Here is a 22,436-nt window from a genome sequence, read left to right on the forward strand (position 1 = left end):
GCGAAACAGATGCAAAAGTGCCTGAATAGTTGAGCCCTTGGTCTATCCGGAACATCAAGGATGAGCAACTGTCTGCTTTGTAACCATTGCCTTCTGCATATGTCTTCTGTGACCAAGTTCAACGGGAGGGGGGGAATATATTGATTGAAAAAAGAAAGAGAGGAAAGGTGATTCAGGCGTAGGCCAACTTGCTGTTCCTTAAAAAAAAACAGAAGAACCACACACACACACACACACACACACGAAGGGGGGCCTGAGAGGCTAGTCGAGAGACCGGAGGCATCAAGAAAGCTCAAGATGGCAGTCGTAACCGCCCCCTTGTTGTGCAGGACTGGGCCGAGCAGAGTGGCCAAAGAGACGTTGGGGTAACCAAGTTAACGCAAGCGGCATCGGAAGACGAGTCGTTGAGAGAGATACCGGTTGCAGTACTGTAGATAGTGCTCAATGTCGGCTTCCACGCCACAAGTTGCGCTAGATTTCAACAGGCTTTTCACATCTGACTTGATAGATGCACCGTTTCTGTTCCCTCATCACCAGCCTCGCTGCCTTACGCCTCTTTGTCCAATAGGAATCCACCGAATTAATGTGTCACGGCCTACATCTATTGATATCTTGCATGCTACGAGGATGTCCCGTACCGTTGTCGCCATACATATCCACATCCCAAGGATGGTGTTATAGCTCTCGGACCGGCCTTTGAATCGCAATATAACTGTGTTTGTACGTGTGTAATCTGTCTTCTGTTCTACAAGATCTGCAGAGAAAAAGGTATAGTGTTGGTAATTTAAGCATTGTGCTTTCTGTTACAGCTGTGATGCAACACTTCGAAGCGCAGGTGTACGACGAATTCGTCATCAAGGGCAACACGGGGGTCCTTCGCTGTCAGATTCCCAGCTTCGTGAAAGAGTACGTCACTGTGACGTCATGGATACGTGACGATGGGCTAGTCATACACGCCGATGCTGATACTGGTGAGCAAACCCAATGCTTCAGACGCTCATGCACTGTTCAAACTCATAGAAACAATAAGGATAAGCAGGTAACTGACTTTCTTAACTGTGACTTGAGACGATACCCAACACGCTTCCGAAAGGGGATCGTGTCCTAATTCGACTTCTAGAAAGTTTGTAACCTTCACACGACCAACTATCGATCACTTAGTGACAGCGTGCTCTGATCTGCTGTCAGGTCTTTTGCTTCGTGTCAGTTCCATTCTCGCCTTAATTGAGCAATTACTTTGATCTATGTTTTCCTCGCCTTTTTCATTTCTTTTTTTTTCGTTCACGCGTTACAATATTATGATGGAAATTGATGTTCTGAGGCTGGAACACAAAAGAGAGGACAACACACAGAGCCTGAAGTGCCTAAGAACAATGCAAGAAGGAAGTCACCGAAAAGGTAGAGTAAAGGTAGATCCCGAGGTAGAATCACAATTGGTAGATCCCTGGACCGACAATCCAGAAGATGTGAGTTCGAGTCCTGCAGCTGGCTAACCTTTTCAGCGACTTCCTTCTTACAATATTAATTTCTTCCTTCTAGTCTACCGCGACCCAATCCAGTTCGTTTCTCCGCGATTGTTTGTGGCTTTCACCCACTACTAATCCAAAACACTAGGTCAAACGGTTGAAAACGGTTTACTGTTCAGCTGCGTGTTCAATAGGCCGCGTTTCATGCTACAGCCGTGTGACATTACGAGGCTTCCGCATGTACTGTAAAGTTTTCGACTCCGTGAGCGGAAAACCTAAAAGGTCGACCGACACACCATTATTGCTTCTGTTGCATCGATTGCAAGAAAGGCAACAAAAAGGTCGCTACCATTTTCGCCACAGATTGCTGATATTACTTCTACCTACAGGAACCGCATTTCGATTTCTTTATCTTTCTCGTTGTCTCTCTCTCTCTCTCTCCTTTTTGTTTGCAACAAACAACCGCAGGTCACCTCCGTGTACGAGGCTTTCCTCCAATCGCAGTTCAGTTGACGATACATGATTTGTTGCAGTTTCCTGTCGGCATGGTAACTTGCGATGTCTATACATTTCGTTCGAATCTTTCGCGATATATTTTTGTTGCTTTAGGTTCAATGGCTTCCACGAAAAAGAAAAAAAAACGCAAGAAGGAAAAAAAAACACATTTTTCATCAATGACAGAGTAATATGTTCTGTTTTAATCCTCTACATTGAAGTGGACATAAAAAGGCCAGACCAGGTTTTACTAATAACGCAACCAATAAAACGTCGAGCTAAAAAGATAGAAAATTTTCGGTGGAGTAAATTCGGCTCTTGGTGCTGGCCAACAAATCAGCTCATACCTGCCATGCGCGCCCTTGTGTAATTTCTCGTCTCGACCGACCTCTCTGACACATTGTGACGCTCTTTGTTTTTGTGCATTGAGACTTCGCTTTTGGTGCCAAGCTAGGTGGTGATGTTCTGATTTATTCTGTTTCCATACCGTTTCAAAGCGTCGAGTTTTGTGTAGTTTCCCTTTCTTTTCTTAATAACGCGTCCTGGAGTAGCCAGTCCCGAGTGGCTCGAGACTAACATCTCAATTTTTTTTATTTTAAAATTAATCAATTAATCAATCAAGATAGAAAATTTTGTGAACGTGTTCAGGGTAAAGCTTCAGGATGAGAGACTGTCGATATATCCCAAGGGACTGTTCTTGTTCTGGGCAATATAATATCGAGCTAGTATCACCAAAAGAACCAAAAGAAAGAAGAAAAGAAGAAAAAATAAGGTATCGCCTACAACCTGATGACTTTTTACGTCTATACAGGAACTTTGTTTCCCCCGCAGTATTGAGCGCAAGATGAACAATTAAAAAAGAATTTGTACATTTTGAGAGCTCCTGAAAAGGTAGCTATGAGTTAATCCTATTCAGCGATGTTGCAGCATCACGTCTTGCTTGAGCTCCAGAGATATACGCTAAACTAAAAGCTATAACGTAAAAAAAAAAGGCAGCATCCTAGCTGGTCTTTAAAATAGGTACCAGTTGGAAAACATGAACTTGAAAGCCTCTTCTCCTATAACCCGCATATCGGATCACTGCGCACACTAATGGGGGGGGGAGGGATATGTTTATTAAGAAAAAAAAAAGAAAATAAAGGAAGGAAGGGTTCACACTAATGGCTTCATGTAGAGTACTTTGCATGACGTCGCCTCTTTTTTCTCTTTTCATGGCGCGTGTGCTCCGTTCCTGGCGCGCAACACAGGGGGACGATACACGGTATTCAAATCCGGCGAACTTCACGTGAGGCAAGTGGACAGTGCAGTGGACAACCATCGGAAGTACTACTGCCAGGCCAAACATCGCATCACTGGGGAAGTTCGTCGCAGTGCTTCCGTGGCGCGGCTTATTATTATTGGTAAGGTGTAACGTTTGCTAGCCCAAGTTGCTATGGCCACTCTGCTCGGCCCAGTACGAGATCACACACAGCGGTCTGTGACCAAAGCTGTTCTGACTTTTTTTTTAGAGATTCAGGTCTTATGAACAGCCTGTGAACTCAGTCGTGCAATCTCATTCTTCTGTGCCCCACTCTCACCCTCAACGCATTAACCTCATGCTTTCCTTTTAAAGTCATCTTCTGTGATCCATCTCATCATTCTTTCACCGTTTGTTAGTCATCTTTTTTGTCATCTTTGTCTTTAATCTACCTCATCCTTCTTTCATCATTTGTTAGTTTATCCTTTATCTCCTAATTCTTTCTTTTTATTTATTTATTATTTCTTAATTTTCTTAATTTATTTATTTATTTATTTCTGAAACAGCAAGCCGACGTCTCGTTTCGCTGACCTTTCCCCCGTTTTTTTTTTTCCTTTTCGTCTAATAAATATATCCCCCTCCCAAGTTTACGAAACACACCTTTAAAATTGGTGCGCATATAAATTTGTAGTCTGTTCTAACGCATCAATTGGATTTCTAGAAGCGCACTTTTCAATGCACGGACCTTTTATCTCACGACACCAGCGGCATGGCCAAGCGGCGATAAGGCGCCCCGCTCGTTGGGGGTAGCCACACTGTAAACTGACCTGAAAAACACCCTTATGGGTGTAAATGGCTTGTCCTACGACTCACACCACTTTTTACATCATATGGTCTGGAGCACACTTTTTAGAGGGTGTATTCTGTGTAAAACACCCTTTGAAAAGATGCTTTTCCTTGAAAATGCCTTCTTTTTTCACCCTTTAAACGCCCTTTTAGGAGGGTGTAAGATTGTTAAACACCCTCCTAAAACGGTGTACAAAGGGTGCAAAAAACGGCGTTTTCAAGGAAAAGCACCCTTTCAAACGGTGTTTTACACAGAATGCACCCTCTAAAAACGGTGTTTTACACAGAATGCACCCTCTAAAAACTGTGTTCCAGACCATACGGTGTAAAAAAGTGGTGCGAGTTATAGGACAAGCCATTAACGCCCATAAGGGTGTTTTCCAGTTTACAGTGCAAGGTCGTGCTGAAGACTGGGATGTTCGAATCCTATAATCGGCTCTGCTGTCTGAGGTTTTCAATGGGTTTTCCGAAGGAACATGTAATTATTCTCGTTAACCGCCTGGGAAAACTTCAAGCAGTCTGCCGATACTGCCGCGTGCATATTTGTTGTTGTCATACGCAGTGCCCGAAACAGAGCAACGTTGATACGCAACACGCATTTGTGTCATGTCAGAATCCAAAAGCTTGGAATCAAACTTCTAAACCGAAGAAGAACATTCTTACGACGTATTGTGGCGCACGCTTAAAAATTTGGCCACCGTCCATTCTTATCTCTCTGTTCTGTCGTCACAGTTGAGTGACAAGGCATGCAGCAAGCACGTAGTGAAAGTAGCATTCGCTTGGGAGGAGTGCGCTTCAAGAAAATGACACTAAATTAGCCCGTGCGACGGGGGTAATAAGTTATGGGGCCGAAACTGACATTCTTTAGGCAGCGTCTATAGGGCCTGCCTCCTTAGATTCCGTCCTTCGCTGCAGCGACTAAATATACAGTGATGCCTTTGCTGCGAAGAACACTGTAACCCTAAGCTTTCTAGGAAACTCCTTCTCATATGTGCGTTGGAGAAATATAGCGTAGATAGCCGAAGTTTAGAACAAGCATGGCACAAATGACCGTTCCAGGGCATAGTGCAATTAAAAATTATTTTCCAGTATTTGACCGCAGTACTGTATTCAAGTGGGCTACAGCTGGAGTTCTCCCATAGTGATGGGTATAAGACTACAGGCGAGAAGTAGGGCTTACGTTTGAAGGAATTATAAAATAAATTATTTTGGTCCGCCCTTGATTGACACAAATTTGGTTCGGTTTGGAGTAATAATAACAAATAAATAAATGAATACGTAATGATTAATAACAATCGTCCTGACAAATGCACTTGGACCGCCGAAGCTGAAAGTGTCTGTGGGTCAGGAACGGCAGTGAAAACAGACAACAGGGAACAGAGAACAGAACATAATAATAAACAACCCTCAATGCCATAGCTGATGCAGAAACTATGACATTTGCTCACAAGACGGCATTAAACCCAACATAGCTTTAACAGGAGAAAGCGAAGGTGTGACTGACATAGAATGCTGACATGACGCTTGCTAGGATTAGTGTAGCCTCAAATTAACTCCGCAATGGTACGGAGTTAATAATTTGTTAGTCCTCTAATTTTCTTAGTCCAATTTATCCCAATGTCACTCAAGTTTACTCCATATGTATTTAGATTCTTACGAATGATTTGCTAACCGGCATTCTGAAGCACATCTTATGCACTGGCATCGTGCAAAATTGTTAGTAAAAAAAAGTGATAGCCTCTTTCCCCTTTTACTCTATGTAGGACACTAACACTGTCACACTGGAAGTCTAGAAGTTTCCAAAGTACGCGCAGTGCAGCGGTGCGCGTTAACGATCTCCATTCATCCCTATTCGTTCGCGAAGGATTCGAGATGGCCGTTTCCATCTGGACGCAAAAATTTATGTCGATGGCGCAGCTCGTTTGAATGAAATAAGCGTTGCGGGATAACGACCATCAGGGTAAGAGGTTTGTTCCCAAACAGATGCAAATCCCAATCCGCAGAATATGCAGATGGAAGCGACGTCCCTCCAGGAAGACGGGAAAATCCATTACTGCGAAGAGAACATTACTGCCTCGCGCTGCTTTTTATCTTACTGTTCCTTTCTCTTTACACCCGGTTCTACTGGTGCATGAATATATGTATATTGATTAAAGCGTTGAAAGGACGTGTCATCTGAATATTACCTTCATCGTAGAAGGCTCATTGGTCGACATCCTCCCTTTCATGTCTTTCAAAAGTAATTGATGGTGGGAATACTTGAGGTTGCTACCTATAGTAATGGTGACCGCGTGTGGGTTGAACATATTCCATCGTTCTCATTCTGGAAAGTACGGGCACGCAGTCTGGGGTACACAAACAACCAGTGCTCTTGTACGCTATTCGACCTGCGGATAAATATTTTTGAACGCGACGGCGCTGGATTCGTGTCTCCTGTCAACGCGAATGTGTTCGTAATTGTTTATAACCGCGGCGGTATTTATTTCAGAGTTGGCAATTTTAACGAACCACCCGTGTTAAACTCTTTTGACTCGTTTAACATCTTTTTTTTTGTCATCTTTGTCATTAATCTACCTCATCCTTCTTTGATCATCTGTTAGTTTTTCGTTATTTCGAAATTCTTTTTCTTTATTTCTTATTTCTTAATTTTCTTCCTTTAATTCTTTCTTATTCCTTCCTATTTCTTTCTCTCTTTAATTCTTATCTTTCCTTTTTATTTATTTATTATTATTTCTTATTTCTGGAATAGCAAGCCGACGTCCCGTTTGGCTGACCTTTCCCCGTTTTTTTTTTTTCCTTTTCGTCTAATAAATATATCCCCCCCCCCCCCGTGTTAAACGGATCGTACAACTCGTACAGCTGTTTATTTTATGCTCTCCTTTGTCACGATCGTTATACAGGGTGCGTGCTATCAAAGGTCAGTCACATTTTCGCGCGTGACGCTATATATACTTGAGAGACAGGCTTCCGTTACCACACAGTAAATAATTTGTGCCAGAGAAACGCACAAAAAAAATCGTGGTTGCCATGCACCGCGTAAGAAGTAAATACGACCACAAAAACCGATGGATTGAGACGAAAGGTTGCGTGGTCGTATTAGTCTTGATGCACAGTGCTTGGTAACCACAATTTTTTCGTAGGTTTCTCTGGCATAAATTCTTTACTCTGAGGCAGCGGAAGTCTGTGCTGCGCCAACCAGGTACCGGCCAAGGAAGTATCACGTCTTGCACGAAACTGTGACTGACCTTTTAGAGCGCCCACCCTGTATACGTCTGGGAAGTGATAGGAAATTAGCGACTTTCTTTTTCTTTTTTTTTTGCAAGCAGTCTTAATTTTGCATTATCTCCGAGGAACCACGTGTGGCAGAGGTTCTTGAGAATGCGGTATGGTTAACTGCATGACCGGCGAGAGGGGGGGGGGGGCAGCCGGCGATGGAGCCCCGCGCCCGGGCCTCTTCAGGGGCCCGCCCGACCTAAGGCCCCACAGTTGCTTGCACCGTAGAAGACGTGAGGATGGGGGCCCGGGTAGGACTCATTCGGCCCTGGTTAGCAGTATATACCAGGTTTTGTATCATGTGCCTGCAGGGGAATTACGCGAGTAATGTACAAACATGTAAGGAAGTTACAAAGTTCGGGTCATGTGGATCACTTTGGCGGCATAGCTTTAATTGCATTGCGATTGAGATTTACAAAGCAATGTGCTTCGGCATACAAGAATGCGCATGACAACAACAACAACAACAGATAAGTAATGATAATGTAGTGGGATGTTTCGCCGCTAAGGCGGCGCCCTATCCCATTGCTTGAGGGGGAGAAGATTGTGAATGATGATGCATGCTCAGAGTTCACGCAGAAGCCCCGTTTGTTATAAAAAGGTGATGAGGGTTTAAGGTGATGCGTACGAGCGGAGCACTTTTCTCATTGCGTGCCCCTTGCGCTCGAACCTAGGGCCCAGCGGACGTGCACGCATAACGTTACATTTGTTATTTCTTAATAGGTTAAACATTTCGTTCCAGGAAAATTGAGGAGAGAGAGAAAAGGCCGCTGGCCAATCAGGATAATGCACGAGCACTCTTATTAATGAAAAATTTACCTAATAAATAGTCGTGGATAACACAATAGAACGAAGAAATTGATTTTCTTTTCTGACGCATCCCTCATCTACCAACATATCTAATCTGTCACTTTTGTAGATATTGTGTTAGCTTCAATATGTGTAATGTATTAGAGATATTCGCTATTTTTTAAATATATTCCTTCATGTTCTCAATTATTTTCTTCCTTCATTGTCGTTTTTTTTTCTTCCCCTCTACAGCGGGGACGTAAAAAAGAAGAAGAAATAGAACAACGTATGCGGGTGGAATAGTACAATAACGGAATAAGAGTGGATACAGAAAGTGGGCAGTTATTTCTCAGATCATATAACACCACATATTGACACAGTCTTAGTGGGTTTTGCTCCAAACACACTAAAACCTTCATTCTGATCGTGGAATAATGAGCTAAAAAATCAAGGATAAAATTTTGGACATACGTCAACACTCTTCTTGTCAACAGGTACTATGTTCTGCCCTTCAATCTACATGCCGACGGGGTAACGTCCACTGCCATGATAAAGTTCGGTGTCATTGCGCGTTTTACTAAACACTTTTCGACCCCCCCCCCACACTTTATGTTTGCTTCGCTTATACCATTCTCTACCTGTACCTTATTTGAAATTCTACTTGTTAGAATACGGTCGACGCCACACATCAGGACATGATCGAAAATGTTAAGCAGCGTTTTATTGAATCACAGGCACATTGGCATCGCCGCATGTTACGACTACAATCACTTACTTTAAAGGAGAACAGAAATGAAATTTGGCGATTGCAAGAACAGGACTAAACGAGGTGTAAACTTCACGTAGAATTAAAGTGTCACCAGTATTTTGTGAGTACGGTGTAAGGATGGACGTATTTTTGAGGATGACGAGTCCGCTTGGCTGCCCGCCCGACACGATAGCTCGTGGAGCGCGCCCGCTGCCGCAAAGCATTTCGGGAGCAGCTGAGGAGCGCGTGACGTCGGATATTACTTGAGCTCCAGTAGGCGGCTGCCAGATGAACGCATCAACGCATCAAAATGTCAGATTCAGAGACCTCGCGGAAGTCTGAAGGCGACTTCTCCGATGATTCAGGCGTTCGTAGCTATTTCCTCTTTTTTTTTCTTCTTTTTTTTATTATCATCCGCAGCGGGAATCAGACGGACCGGACGCTGAAACGCCAAGTGAATGAAGATTTCTGCCTTCCGTTTCCGTGAGAATAGAGAAGGCTCACCTCGGGATTTGTTTTGAAGTCTTCGTCAACAAAATGTGCCGCGCACTATTCGTCCTCTTTCGCCAGTCTCCAAGTAGGCCTAGACGGATTCACGGCCAGGATAAGTTTCCCGCGTTTCAGAAGCAACGACAGACTAGTAGAGCGTGTTCGATTTGGTGAAACATACGCTGGGCGAACGCAAGAGGGGACAACCAGCAATGTGAGCAGTGAGTCTCTAGCCCTTGGAGAGAATGAGGTCACCATTCATGGGAATGATTTGGGGGCCAGCCTCGGTGGGGTAGTCTCTGTAATAAAAGTTTGACGCAGTGTCTGTGCTGCCCGTCCGTGTGTCGTTCGCCAAGAAATACCCTTGCCCCCCGTTGCCAAAAGGAAGTCGACAGCACTCTGTAGCACAGTCAGGAGACATTTTACCGGCATGCACACATTTTTTGTGGCGGAAATAAACCTCGGATCCCAAAATGACAGCGAGGTGAAAGGCAGGAATTCCAACACGAGGCACAATGTGCGTCACTTCCGTGGTCTGCTACAGCTGCGCGGCGACGCTCACCAGGGGCTCAGTTATGTGGTGTTCCTTCACGAATATTTTGCGGACGATCTATAGAACGGATTTTGTTCTAAAAACGGCTACAGTGTCAGGTGACCGAAGGGACCAGATGTTCTCATTGGGACAAGTTCGTAACTTTTATAAGTAAAAAGTTAATTATTAAAAGTTAATTAGGACATTGCCTTAGGAGTTTGCTTGTGCCCTCCTAAGGAGTGCCTTTCAGCATATGCTATATTGCAATTGACATCATCTCCAAAAAAGTGATTATATATATATATATATATATTATTTCTTAAAGAAATATGTTCGCAGTTACCTGGGACACACTGTATATTACAGAGATAAAGTCGCGAGTTGGCATTCCTAGGTGAGCAGCATAACACACAAAAAAAAGAAAAAAAAAACAAGAACACGAAATTCATTTACACCGCGGTAAATGTCATATCTGATATGACAAACTTGTAGAACTTACACACCTGTGCACGACATCATCATCGTCCCATACGACGTAGCAGCACGCTCCTTTTCGAGAATATACGCCCTAGATTTACGCTGGAAACAGGCTCGGGCACATTTTGCATTTCCTCAACATTTCCTCATGCAAAACTGGAATTTCTCTTTTCTGCCCTCTAGACGACTAAATGAAACGGTATAATAAACGGGATAACTATGGATATGTTCGCTATCGACATCCGCAAATTCCGAAAACCGGAAACCTTACACATATCACACGCTGATTTCAATGCATGCGAATAACACTAATATTTTCAAAATTGAACCGACGGCTGTTTTACGTGGGTCATGCAAGATAAAGCTTGTCTCGTGACTTAATTCTCGAATGATTGTTATTAATGTACGAAGCGTCGATGGTAGCCGGATCCAACACTAGTGAAATATCACTACTCCAGGCACGTTTCCAAGGCACGCGCGAACGCTATAACCAGTCCTATGAATCACATCGAAAGAGAATATCGTTTTTCACGTACATTACGATCATACATCAGTCTTGCTCTCGTATTTCGAATGCAACGTCCCATTGATTACCAAGCAAAGGAATAAGGGTGCTATAGCATTGGAAGAGCGCATCGAAGCGAGCCCGTTTCGAATCATCATCTTGTCGCCTCCAATATTGACGGCTTATCATTTATGCTGCATGACTTTCGAGGCTCCTTTCGTAACAGAGTTTTCACTTTTACGCTTTTCATTGATTATTTCTTTTCCCCGCGAATTTGCATTCCTTCGCTCAGTCCGTCCTCTTTCGCATCCTCCTTGCTACTTATACAGGCTGGGTCTTCGCACTCCAATATTTGCTTATTTTTCTTGTCTTGCCACGTTTATTACGTTTTTGTCTTCTTTTTTTTCTTCTTCTCTTTATTCTTCGAGACGAATAAAAGCGCCCCACTCTGAAATTTCGATTGGCTCCAAAGTTGAAACTAAATTAGGTCGCTCGCGCCGTACTCTTCTTGCCGTACGCTACGCCATAGAGAAATACTTGAGCATTCGCTTTTATCGCTTTTCTTTTCTTTTCTGTCTTTCATTCGGAAATAGAATTAGACGGAAAAAGGTGTTTGCGTTCATCAGAATTTGCTTCAGTGTATTCACTAATAAAACTCCGTAAGAACTAAATCGGTTTGGAATTTAACGCAGATGCTGATTATGGTGGCCACTTTGTGTCGAATGTCTGAAGTGTCTTCTCCGTTGCTCCAGAGCAATTGTAGCGCCTTTTCACCCTTCTATCGGCAACGCACTTAAATGCGAGCACATGTTTTGTGTTCATGTGTTGTTCTTGCGCATGTTTACTTGTAATTTTCCAAAAACGGTTGATACAAACCTACTTACTTACGTCAATTACGTTACTCTACCTGCAAAGCATGTGAGCACGTCAAAGACAACACTTTGTACTTGTCGCTACTAGAGTCCCCACTCGATGAAGAAGCGCACTAATATAAGTGCTGAAAGCAGAAGACGGTTTTACATGAGCACATCACTGCGGTATCCCAGGAAAAGGAAATGGATACACCACCTTTTAACGCTATAGAAAGTGGTCTTGTAGGAACACCATAGGATACAGGGTTAACATTAAGGGGTTACGTCTTATGCCGACTAGACAATGCATAGCACGACCCTCGTACTGGGGTTCAAGAAACGAAATGTGTATAGTTGTATATGAGATACGGTGTCCATACAGCTCAATGGCCACATCTTTGTGAAGCAATCGCAGCGTTGCACTTTCAGTCACCGGCATAGACATAGTGAAGTTTCAAGGTACCAGGAAAAGCCCTTCAAGTAAAGTGTTAAGTACTTGCAAAAATATGCACTTTAAATACAGTAAAAAGTCCTCCCGATGCCAAGTACTTTAAGTAAAGTATCAAGCCATTTCTCCATTTTTTTTCTTATCAACTCAAAGTATCAAGCAGTGAGAAATGTACGTACTTGTATAGTACTCATCAAGTACCCTCAAATACAACATGCTGTTCTCATGCCACGCCTTTTACTTCTTAACGACGGCCAATATGCACATACGTACGTTCAAATGAAGCTTCTCATACAAGGCACACAGAGACAGGACATGCATGAGCAGGGCCGGCGAGTGAAATTACGGGCCCCGGTGACGGGTCATGCCCGGGTTCCATCCTCGCGTCTCGCTAACATATAGTCTAAATATTTTCTCTTTATTTGATTACGATGGCCATTGGGTGCTGCGGGCCCCTGAAGATGCACGGGCCCCAGGGCGTCACCCCAGGCAGCCCCCCCCCCCCCCCCCCATCTCTTGACGGCCCTAGCTGTGCATGAGCAAACAACGCGGAAGAGCATGCTGAGACGTGCCCATTTATCGGCTCCGACAGGATTGTCAACTGATTAAAATAGGCAGAGGTGCAAGGCTGTGAACACCACAATGAACACAGCGGTTGCGTCGGGGGGGGGGGGGGGGGGGGGGGGTGGAGGCAGATGTGATGCCGGCAAGGTTCACAAGGATACTTGAAGTACTTCAACAGGAAGTACAGCGATAAGTACTTGAAGTAAAGTAGAAAGTATTATTCAGCAGGAATGCTTGAAGTAAAGTGAAATCACCCCCAAAAGTACTTTAAGTGCTACTTAAGTACCGAGTACTTCAAGTACTGCCCATCACTGTGTATAGATGTATCTACCCCTGTATGTTGTCACGTAACGACAGTGCTTTTAGAATCATTTTCTACGTAACAACATCCAGGAGGCGGTATGTTATACACTCTTAAAAAAGGGTGCACTTTAACTCCTTTTTCTTGCCACTTATATCACCCCCTTTTGGAGAGTACAATTACTCTCAAGACGGAGTCTCACAAAGAGACTAGGTCTAGGAGTCTCTAGACTAGGAGTCTCACAAAGAGACTAGGTCTAGGAGTCTCTAGACTAGGAGTCTCACAAAGAGACTAGGTCCAGGAGTCTCTAGACTAGGAGTCTCACAAGGAGTCAAGTAGAAGGGTCTCCTCACTCCCTGAAGGGAGGGAGGAGACCCTTTAACTCACTACTGCAGAGTAATTGTACACTCCGAAGGGAGTGATATATGTGGCAAGAGTGTGCTCCCCAAAAAAGGAGTTACTGTATACCCCTTTTTTTTTTAAAGAGTATAGTAGTAAGGCACGGCAGCAAGTTGTACGATATGATAAGATAGATTTGCAGCTTCAGAAAAAAAAATGTAATTGAAAGTTTCAGCAGGCTACCTTAAAGTATTTAATAGTAAGCTTCGGTACTCTACGTTAAACTTCGGCCTTAATGCCACATATCTTCCCTTTCGTGGCGAAAACAAAGAGGTAAGGTGCTCGCAATTTTGAAGCCTACGATATCAACACCATCGCTGCAGAGTTCAACAGTCCACTCCCAAGCAGCAAAATGTACTGAAAGTCGAGTGCAATAGTAGTGGACGGGTAGGTGGAAGGCCTTGAACACACTCGTAAAACTAAAGAACATTGATAAGACACATACCGTCCACCCCTATTGCACTCGACTTTCAGTACATTGTGCTGCTTGGGCTCCTATAACCTCACTGATAATAATGGATTATCCCCGTGGCTCTTTCCAGATACACATGTAAACACGTCACCAAGATTGACTGATCGACGTCCAGTGGTGAGAGCTCGGCAAGGAGATACGGTAAAAGTACCCTGTGCTGCGCAAGGATACCCGGTGCCTTCTTATGCCTGGTACCGAATCGAGGGCGGTTGGCAGGTCGCCCTGGACAGGGGCAGGTTCCTTCAGGCTGACGGAACGCTAATCCTTCGCCACGCCGCCATCGCTGATACAGGAAAATACGTCTGCGTCGTAAACAACTCGGTTGGAGAAGATCGTATGGAGACGCAACTACATGTCACGGGTGAGTATTGATCTCAAGCAAAAGTACTTAGCAAGTGTGGCGCATAATTTTGCGTGGGTCTGTGGTTAAAAATCATGTTGTCATTGCGAATAAGCCCTTATGCCGCCCTTGTTAAATGAAGAAAGTTGAAATAGCGCGAAATCGTTGCAGATTAGCGAGACAAAGCGGGAGGGGGGGGGGGATATGTTTATTACGAAAGAAAAGAGGCAGGTAAAAAGGAGAGGTCAGCCAGGCAGAATCTGGGGTAACCGGGGTAGTTGGTACAGGAAGTAAAATCATTACTTCAGTGTATCATTCAGAATCATTCATTCTGAATGATTCAATTCAATGTCAATGATTGAAAATGATTTCAATGTTTGAATGGTTGAATGGTTGAAAACAAGTTGCTGTTAGTACCTCTTCTCCCAGGTTTAAAGGGGAACTAAAATGCAAAGACAACTTGCTCTCAAATGAACTACAGTTTATCACTGCAGATTTTCGCTTAGTTGAGAGTATGCAGGTTTACGTCTCGTCCTTGTTTATAACCAATCGTGTCCTTGTCTTCTATGTTGCATATTAGAAAATCACGAAATAATTGCACTTTTTCTTCATTCCTCTTTATGTGTTAATTTTCGCGTAATCACGCAGTCACTGCATTTCATGTCATATATTCATTGTAAAAAATAAACAAACAGATTAGAAGCATTTTGGAGTAAAATATGGAGATAGCGAGAAGCATTTTAATGCGTAACCACCATAGTACATGTATCGTGAAATCGTTCTTTTCTTACATTGTTACGTACTATTGTGGTCACACAATTTCAGTGACCAGGTGGCCCTAAAACTGATTGTCGAACCTACCCGGTGATAGCCCTATGAAGCCATCGCTTGAATACTCGTACATCGAACAAATGACAACTGCCGCAAAGTTTAAAGTAGAGGCGTAGTGGGAAAACTGAGGCTGCAACTGACTCTTGATGCACTTTGCATATCAAAGAGACGGCGCTCCTCCAAAGCTACTGATCGATTTACTGCGGCAACCGTCCGTTTCAAAGCAATATCCGTTGCGGCCACTTTCCTGTGGACCTCAAAGATTGACCTCATATATTGTTTCCATGTGTTCGTGCTTCACTTTGGCGAAGAGCAAACATGCGCTTAGCATTTCCCAAACTTTTTTGAGTGGCTGCATCGGAAGATGAGTTTGGAAAGGGGAGAGTAAAACGCAGTTTGCAATCTGCAGCGACGTCTGCTTTGCATTAATAATAAAAACGCGGCGACCGCAGTGTGCTCTCCCAAAGCGCTGCTTTTTTTTTTTACACGAAATAAGACTGACCAAAGTGCTCTTGTTCTGTTCTCTGTGTGTTTCCCTCTTTATTATTGTGGACGTATGCAGAAAAAGACGAGATTCTGTCGGACGTTAATGCAGAAATCGGGTTCTGTGTGATTGGATGGTTGTTTGCCGTGACATCTTGGTCTGTTTTTCGTTTATCGTGTTTTATATCTCGGCTGGCTATAGGTCGTGCGTACGCGTAAAAGCCATTGTTGCTGTAAATATTATGTTTCTCCTTTTTGTTACTTTAGTTCCGTGCCTCTCGGAGGAACGTTTGGTAGCATCGAGAAATGACACGAACAAAAAGTGCACGACGTAAAACTCGAGCGAAAATAAGAAGTACCCAGAACGCAGCCTGTGAAGAAGAAGAAGCAAAGAAACGTAAAGATTTCCAGATAGAGTACTTCCTGGATGGACCCAAAGTGCACTTTTGTATTTCGTCCAAGGTTAGAAAAATTGGTCTATTCAAGCGAGGTGGAGCGTGCGGCAACATGGGGCACTGTGGGCGGCAGGTTATACAAAAACGGGTGGGAACATATTTTTATATTTTCTCCCGTTAATATATAAGCTATTAAATTTTGTCGAGCTCAGCGAATAAGACATAACGAAAGAGTGAGTTAAACTTTGACGACTTCGCACTTTATGAGACCGTTAAGAGTAAACTCGCAGGTCGGGGTCCGATCTCGCGAACAGAGTCTGTACTTCATGGAAGATGAGACAGCGTCTGTCTTTTTTGAGAACGGTTTTCTGACCCATTCTAATATATCAACGGAAAGGGGGGGGGGTATATTTAATGCCGATATAAAAAAAAGAAGGGGTAGCACAACAAGTTCACTGCGAAGTTTACACAGATCGAACATGGTGGCCCACCATAGATCGAATGTCCGCGTCTTGCACGTGCACTTGCGCGGAGTTTCTGCGTTTCCTGGCTTGTTGCCACCTTGCTGCGTGGTGTAGCTCTCACATAGGAAATTAAATCATCCCCATAATTGAATTATTTGTCCTCAGTACTATCAGTTGCAAGTATGACGGGAACTCCACGCCTTTATGCAGACATGCAGGCAGCTGTGTGAAGGAGGGAAGGAAATTACTATCGACTTTCAGCAGTAACTTTTTGACGTGCATGCGTCGGGATTCAGAATATTCAGATGAAGCATGACGCGTGCTCCTACATGTTATGTGTCGTCTCCTTGACAACATCCTTTTTTATTTACTTATTATTATTATTATTATTTGTAGCTATGCTGTTTAACTGATCGGTATCATCGTAAGTGCTTGGTGGACCACAACCGTTATACAGCGAAGTCCTGTTTTTAGAGTTTACAACAGTAAATGCTACATTCCACTGCGACCACTAAATTCTGCGAGTCTGTTTAAGAAATAACACAGAAAAGTCGCCTTGTGGCCATTCTGAGTACAAATCGCCAGGAGCCCTTCTTCAGTAAAGTGTCTGGCTGACTTCTACTTAGCACCCCGGAGTGTACCAATTGAAGAAAAGTTGAAATTTAATAGAAACTCGGAAGAAAGGTGCCTCAAAGTCAAAACGTGCAACACGAAGCATTCCGTGCGGCCCTTCTGTGCTGCGTGACTCGATTCCCAATTTTAACGTGCGCGGAGTGTTTGATCTCCTGACTCCTCAGCAGGACTGGCCCGCGTTCTGAATCCTGTTCCATGGCATTGTACTGTACATCATTTATTTTCGTTCTTCTTAAATATGAATGAATTCTCAGGCGTCACAGCTCTGCCGCAGCTATTAAACGGCTCTTTCTTTGCGCTGTCGTATAATTAATGTATCAGAATGTTTTAAACGCGTCCTAATGTTCTTTCAATTTGCAGTCGGCTTTTGCTATCACTTTTTCAATAAAATATTTGGAATTCAAGAAACACTAAGCCGTAAGTGATGGTCTTAATGGTCTTTTCTGCTTATAGCTTAAGCTACATTCCTTTTTTTTTTCTTCTTCTTCTTCTTTGCTCACTCCTTGTTCTTCTCTTGTTTTGTGCAAAGGTACACGTGGGCAGAACGAAAGATGTTGCACCGATGGTCAAACTTCGGGAGCACGAAGTATAATTCTAGCTCGGACGTGTAAGATTTTATTCGGAATTGATCCGCGGTATATAGTGTTGCGGTTCGACGAAAAGACAGCGTTGCTTTGTATTCTTTCTGTATTGATGTCGAGTAGTGTTTTTATCGCTTTTGACACTGATGTGGATGTGAAGGCTTTGGTGCTCTTTCTTAAATTTAGTATAAAGATTATCTTCAAATTTTAGTAACTGTTCGTTAACGTGGTTACCGCCGGTTCATGCAGCAACGTTGTCAGACTTTCTAGCAGTTGAATGGTAGCAGTTGAAGAAACGGCATCAGCAGTGGGAAACCTACTCTTCTCTTCAACCTACCAAGTCACGCTAGGAAACACGACACTTACCCTCAACACATTCTCTCTTACATGGTTGCCCGTCAGTCGCACATTCACACAGACCAACACATTCGTAGTGGGCGGCATCTTTCTCGTGTAATGTTGTAGTGTATGATGCAGCCAAACAAAGAAGGACAAACACAACGAAAGCTTCACAACGCCTAGTTGAATACTTCAATTGAATGATGGAAGCTGAACTATGCAACTGGGCGTTGTGGGCCGTGTGTTGTGTTTTTCCTTCTATTGTTGACTTGGCTCACTCATTACAACGTTACTTTCTAGTAACATAATGTCTTCTACTCACATCGCATAAGGCTGTGAGTTCAGGGAGGAGGAGCGGTCGGCGTTCACGACGCACTTTTGCATAGCACATGAAAAATTACGCGAATTAAACCGATGATAATAGTTGGTTTTGCACCGCTACGATCACGAGAGGCGACACGGTGTTTGTCCTGTGGCTTAATTGGTAAATACTAATTTCACATCTTTCCTGCGAAGAAGGTCGTGTTTTTCTCCGTAACCTGGTTATTCTCGTTAACCCTCCTTTCCCAGTTTGAAGTAGCTGAATTTTCTATAAAGATTTTTTGTTACTTTATCCATACTACTGCTTTTGTCAGTATTTCATATATTTGGTGCCATTATTTTATTTCATGTTATCGAATACATCTTCGTACTGAATCATGCCTCGTGAATATATACATAAAGATTACATAAAGATGACATTCAAGGCCGTCCCTCGCGCGTCCCTCGCAGCATTCACTTTGGTTCCATCATCAGCTCTCGGACAATCAACTACACCCACCATCCACTTCGCTATCACTGCATCCTTTTTGTATTTTAGAGTTAGGGCCTGAATGCTGAATGAATTCAAATGATTCCTGACTCCTGCCTGTGTAATGTTTTGCGTGTATGAGGGCGACGCACAATTATGCTTGCATTAGTGGTTAGGGTTAGTGATTATTAGCTTTGACTATTGTGATTGAATTCGTAAACGTCCAATATAATGTACTTCTGCTAGATCTCCGTTCTTACGTTGAAGAGCGCTGAAAATATCAGTACGAGTGAACGGACAGGCTGAACTATGGCCACACTCAGCGAAACCAAGTTGTCTGCAATCCCTTTTTCCAAGATTGCGAAGAGATCACTCAGAAAATCCACAAGCAAAAGATCAAACAGGGCATGGAAACAAGTCCAGCGGGAGTCCGATTATATGACCCGCAAAGACTCCGACTCACAAACAGTCATCTCACGCGACGTCGGCCGAAGCCTCGAGGCAGGTATTCATCGGATCCGTCTGGGTACTTTATACACCGCGACGACGAAGCACACATTAGGCATCGTGAACTGGAACCTCTGCAGCGGACGCAAGGTGCCAGAGGACACACTTCACGTTGTCATGCAGTGCCCAGACTACAAGCCAGCAAGAGCAACAATGAAGAAATCCCTCCAAGCCCTCGACCGAAGGCCTTTCTTCTTTTGTAAAGTGATGGGAAGATGGGGAGACGTAGCACCAAGAAGTTAAGGCTCTGAAGGCACTCTGCACCTTGATATAAAAGATATCGACGTACACTGCCGCTTTGAACACCTTCGCTGCGTCTCTAAGACAGAATCCAAACCAAGTGACATAGAGCTGAAGGCGCCTGTAGTGGCAGCTGCTCTGCTCCAACACTGTTTTCTTTCCTTTTTTTTATATAATATTTGCTTTTACTTTTTTATTGCCATGCACACAGATAAAGTATCTCCTCTAAAGCGATATTTTGGCGGCTTTTTTCCATATGCAGTACCGTCATCGCTAGCCATGTCGACTCGGTATATCACCTGCACGATTATTCGGCGCGGTTCTTGTTCTTGCGCAGTCAACATTCCGTTGAATGCAAACAACTCAGCGAAAAGAGGTGCTGACGCCAGGAATCGAACCTGGGTCTTCTGATTTCCGGTCAGATATGCTAACCGCTACACCACACCAGCACGCCGTTTCCCTTAAGCCATGCTGGTGTGGTGTAGCGGTTAGCATATCTGACCAGAAATCAGAAGACCCAGGTTCGATTCCTGGCGTCAGCACCTCTTTTCCCTGAGTTGTTTGCATTCGTTAATTTCTGGGCGTTTGAGGCTTACTTGTCTGTGTCGTCCCTAAGTGTTGGTCTGCCTCGGCCAAATCTCGTTGTTAACATTCCGTTGTTAGACTAAATACCGTATTCACCTCGTCAAAAAGGGGTTCGTATTGAGCATAATAAACGAATTACAACACAACGAACAGTCACCGTTATAAGCGGTAGAAAGCGGTAATATAGAGCCGACGAATAAAGGAAGAAAACACGAGGGTGAGCTAAATTGCGCCATGTATCGAAGCTCTCTGAGCAACGCTACAGTTCAGAACGGCTACCGTAATTTACGTGAAGGCCGTGCGTCCCCGGGAAGACGTGGAACGCACACCGAGCACGTCGCGGGCATTCTGGAAGAGGTTGATCCCAAATCCCGGAGCTCATTTTTGCGGGACCTGCACGGAAACGTGGTTTCAGAGGCCCTGCAAATGAGACAAATGGCCGGGCCAGCTGTAAAAGCATGTTTTGGGAAAGGCCATCATCGTAAAGGTTGATTGGGTAGCGACAACGCGCAGGAGTTGTAAAAAGAGGACGTTATGTGGACGAGGCAAAGACAGGTCCGTTAGGCCCGGTGCCACATATACGGTGTGTAAGAGAAACGTAAATTGAGTAAGAGAAATGTCGGCAGTTAAGCGTTGTTTTAGAACTGTGCTCAAGTTTTTATTGTCGTTTTGGAACCTGGCGGAGCTCTAAACGCGTGCTTTAGGAGAGTCGGTCTAATAGGACTAAATTCTCCCCTTTTATGGCAGTGTGTGAAGCGTAAATGTTCGCGCCGCCGAAAGAGTCATTATGCAAGGAAGTATAGGTAGTCAGACTGGTAGATGTGGCATGACTACCTTAATTAACTACTGTTGCGTTTTCATCCTGCGTTTTGTCGTATACAGTTCTCTGGTGGTGTCTGGCAGTCTGAGGTGTTCTGGCGCTCTGTTATTTTCTTGGTACAAAATCAGACAAACATAGTTGAACGGACAAGTAAAATGCAAGCGAGCTGGCAACTTGACGTTGGCAACATGTCCTTTCCCCCAGTTCTTTGGCTACTCAGTTCGGCCCAGTCCTGCACAACCACCAGGGGGCGGTTACGACTGCCCTCTTGAGCTTTCCCCCTTACCTCTCTTGAGCTTTCTTCATGCCTCCGGCCTCTCGACCAGCCACTAAGGCCCCCTTGTGTGTGTGTCTATGTGTGTGTGTGTTTCTTTGTTATTTTTGTTGTTTTTAAAGGAATAGCAAGTCGGCCTTTTCCCTCTTTCTTTTTTCAATAAACATATCCGGTGGTGGTGGTGCTCGTGAAAGCACTCGCCGTTGTTGGCCTCACAGAGGTGGGCAACGTCACGACTAATGCCCTGGGGGAATGTGCGTCCTGGGCCGACTTCTAAGAGAACTGTGCCGACATATGTCTGAAAGCGTCTGAGGAAAACCCAGGAAAAAACCCCAGACAGCGCAGCCGGCACCGGGATTCGAACCCGGGTACCTCCCAGTCTCGACGTGACATGGCCAGCACGCTAACCACTCTAAGCTAACCAGCACGCAATGACGTAGGGGGGCAGGTCGTCTATTCGCATCTCCAACTACCTGTAGAGGCGCTCTCGTCGTTTTCAAGATGGCGGAGAAAAGAAGGTTTGTCGACGAATGAATCAGCCTGCTTCGTTCCTTCTTCCACGAGACACGATTCAATTATGGCGGGCCATACTTCAATCATTGTACACACAACGTAACTCGCATGTCGTTTCCCGCTGTCTTCGTTTACGCCGCTCCTGGGACAGTATCATTTTTCTCTTCTCGTTCTCGGCATTGAATTCTCTTCTCCGCAGTATTTTTGCACTGCGGAACTGAGCAGAGTTTGTTCCTGTTTGACCTCTGTGAGCCGGAAAACTCCATCCCACACGAAGGGACTTTGGGGCATAGTTCCGGGATACCGCAAAACATATCGGCCGGCTGCTGTTACCATCATTCATTTAGTGTTTCTACTGGGGTCGGCTAAGTGGCGAGAAGCCAGTTGGAGCAGCGAATACGCTCGATCCGCCCGAAACGGGCAACATGCTGCCACTTCAGGTTTCTTTACTAGAGACTCTCTTTAATACCCCTGACACTCTAAAAGCCTTATACAAGCGGGCACTGTAAAAGCCTTACAGGTGCCGTCAAGCAACAAACAAGCTGCTTAACAGCTTGTTCCTTATAAATACCTCGCAGATAGCACGCACGTGGTATGTCGCTTAACTCTTTTTGCATTTGCCACAAAACCGGTCCCACGCCTCATGTGAGACACATATCGTTTTAGCGGACAACACTGGCACATGTATCCCGAATTTTTGTTTGGAATTTTGGTCTTCACGAGGTGCGCCGTAGATGTCGCTGCGAAAG

At 44.3% G+C, this 22,436-nt stretch overlaps 1 protein-coding gene, 1 long non-coding RNA gene and 2 other non-coding genes across 4 annotated transcripts in view; 2 read left to right on the top strand and 2 right to left on the bottom strand.

Annotated features, from left to right (window-relative positions):
* Positions 1 to 22,436, bottom strand: part of LOC135393815 (uncharacterized) — a 327,498-nt gene that overhangs the window by 251,127 nt on the left and 53,935 nt on the right. The window lies entirely within an intron of this gene.
* The window catches only part of LOC135393814 (cell adhesion molecule Dscam1-like), a 221,588-nt gene that overhangs the window by 148,199 nt on the left and 50,953 nt on the right, over positions 1 to 22,436 (top strand). Inside the window, exons 3-5 of the mRNA XM_064624093.1 lie at positions 810 to 971; positions 3,209 to 3,361; positions 13,963 to 14,253. Of these exons, the coding sequence (XP_064480163.1) occupies positions 810 to 971; positions 3,209 to 3,361; positions 13,963 to 14,253 (606 nt within the window). The remainder of the gene's footprint in view (positions 1 to 809; positions 972 to 3,208; positions 3,362 to 13,962; positions 14,254 to 22,436) is intronic.
* Trnas-gga (transfer RNA serine (anticodon GGA)) lies at positions 19,873 to 19,944 on the bottom strand. Its single transcript has one exon. It is a non-coding gene; the product is annotated as a tRNA-Ser (tRNA).
* On the top strand, positions 19,966 to 20,037 carry Trnas-aga (transfer RNA serine (anticodon AGA)). Its single transcript has one exon. It is a non-coding gene; the product is annotated as a tRNA-Ser (tRNA).

The sequence above is a fragment of the Ornithodoros turicata genome, chromosome 5 (assembly GCF_037126465.1).
Source record: "Ornithodoros turicata isolate Travis chromosome 5, ASM3712646v1, whole genome shotgun sequence".
NCBI classification, from domain to species: domain Eukaryota; kingdom Metazoa; phylum Arthropoda; class Arachnida; order Ixodida; family Argasidae; genus Ornithodoros; species Ornithodoros turicata.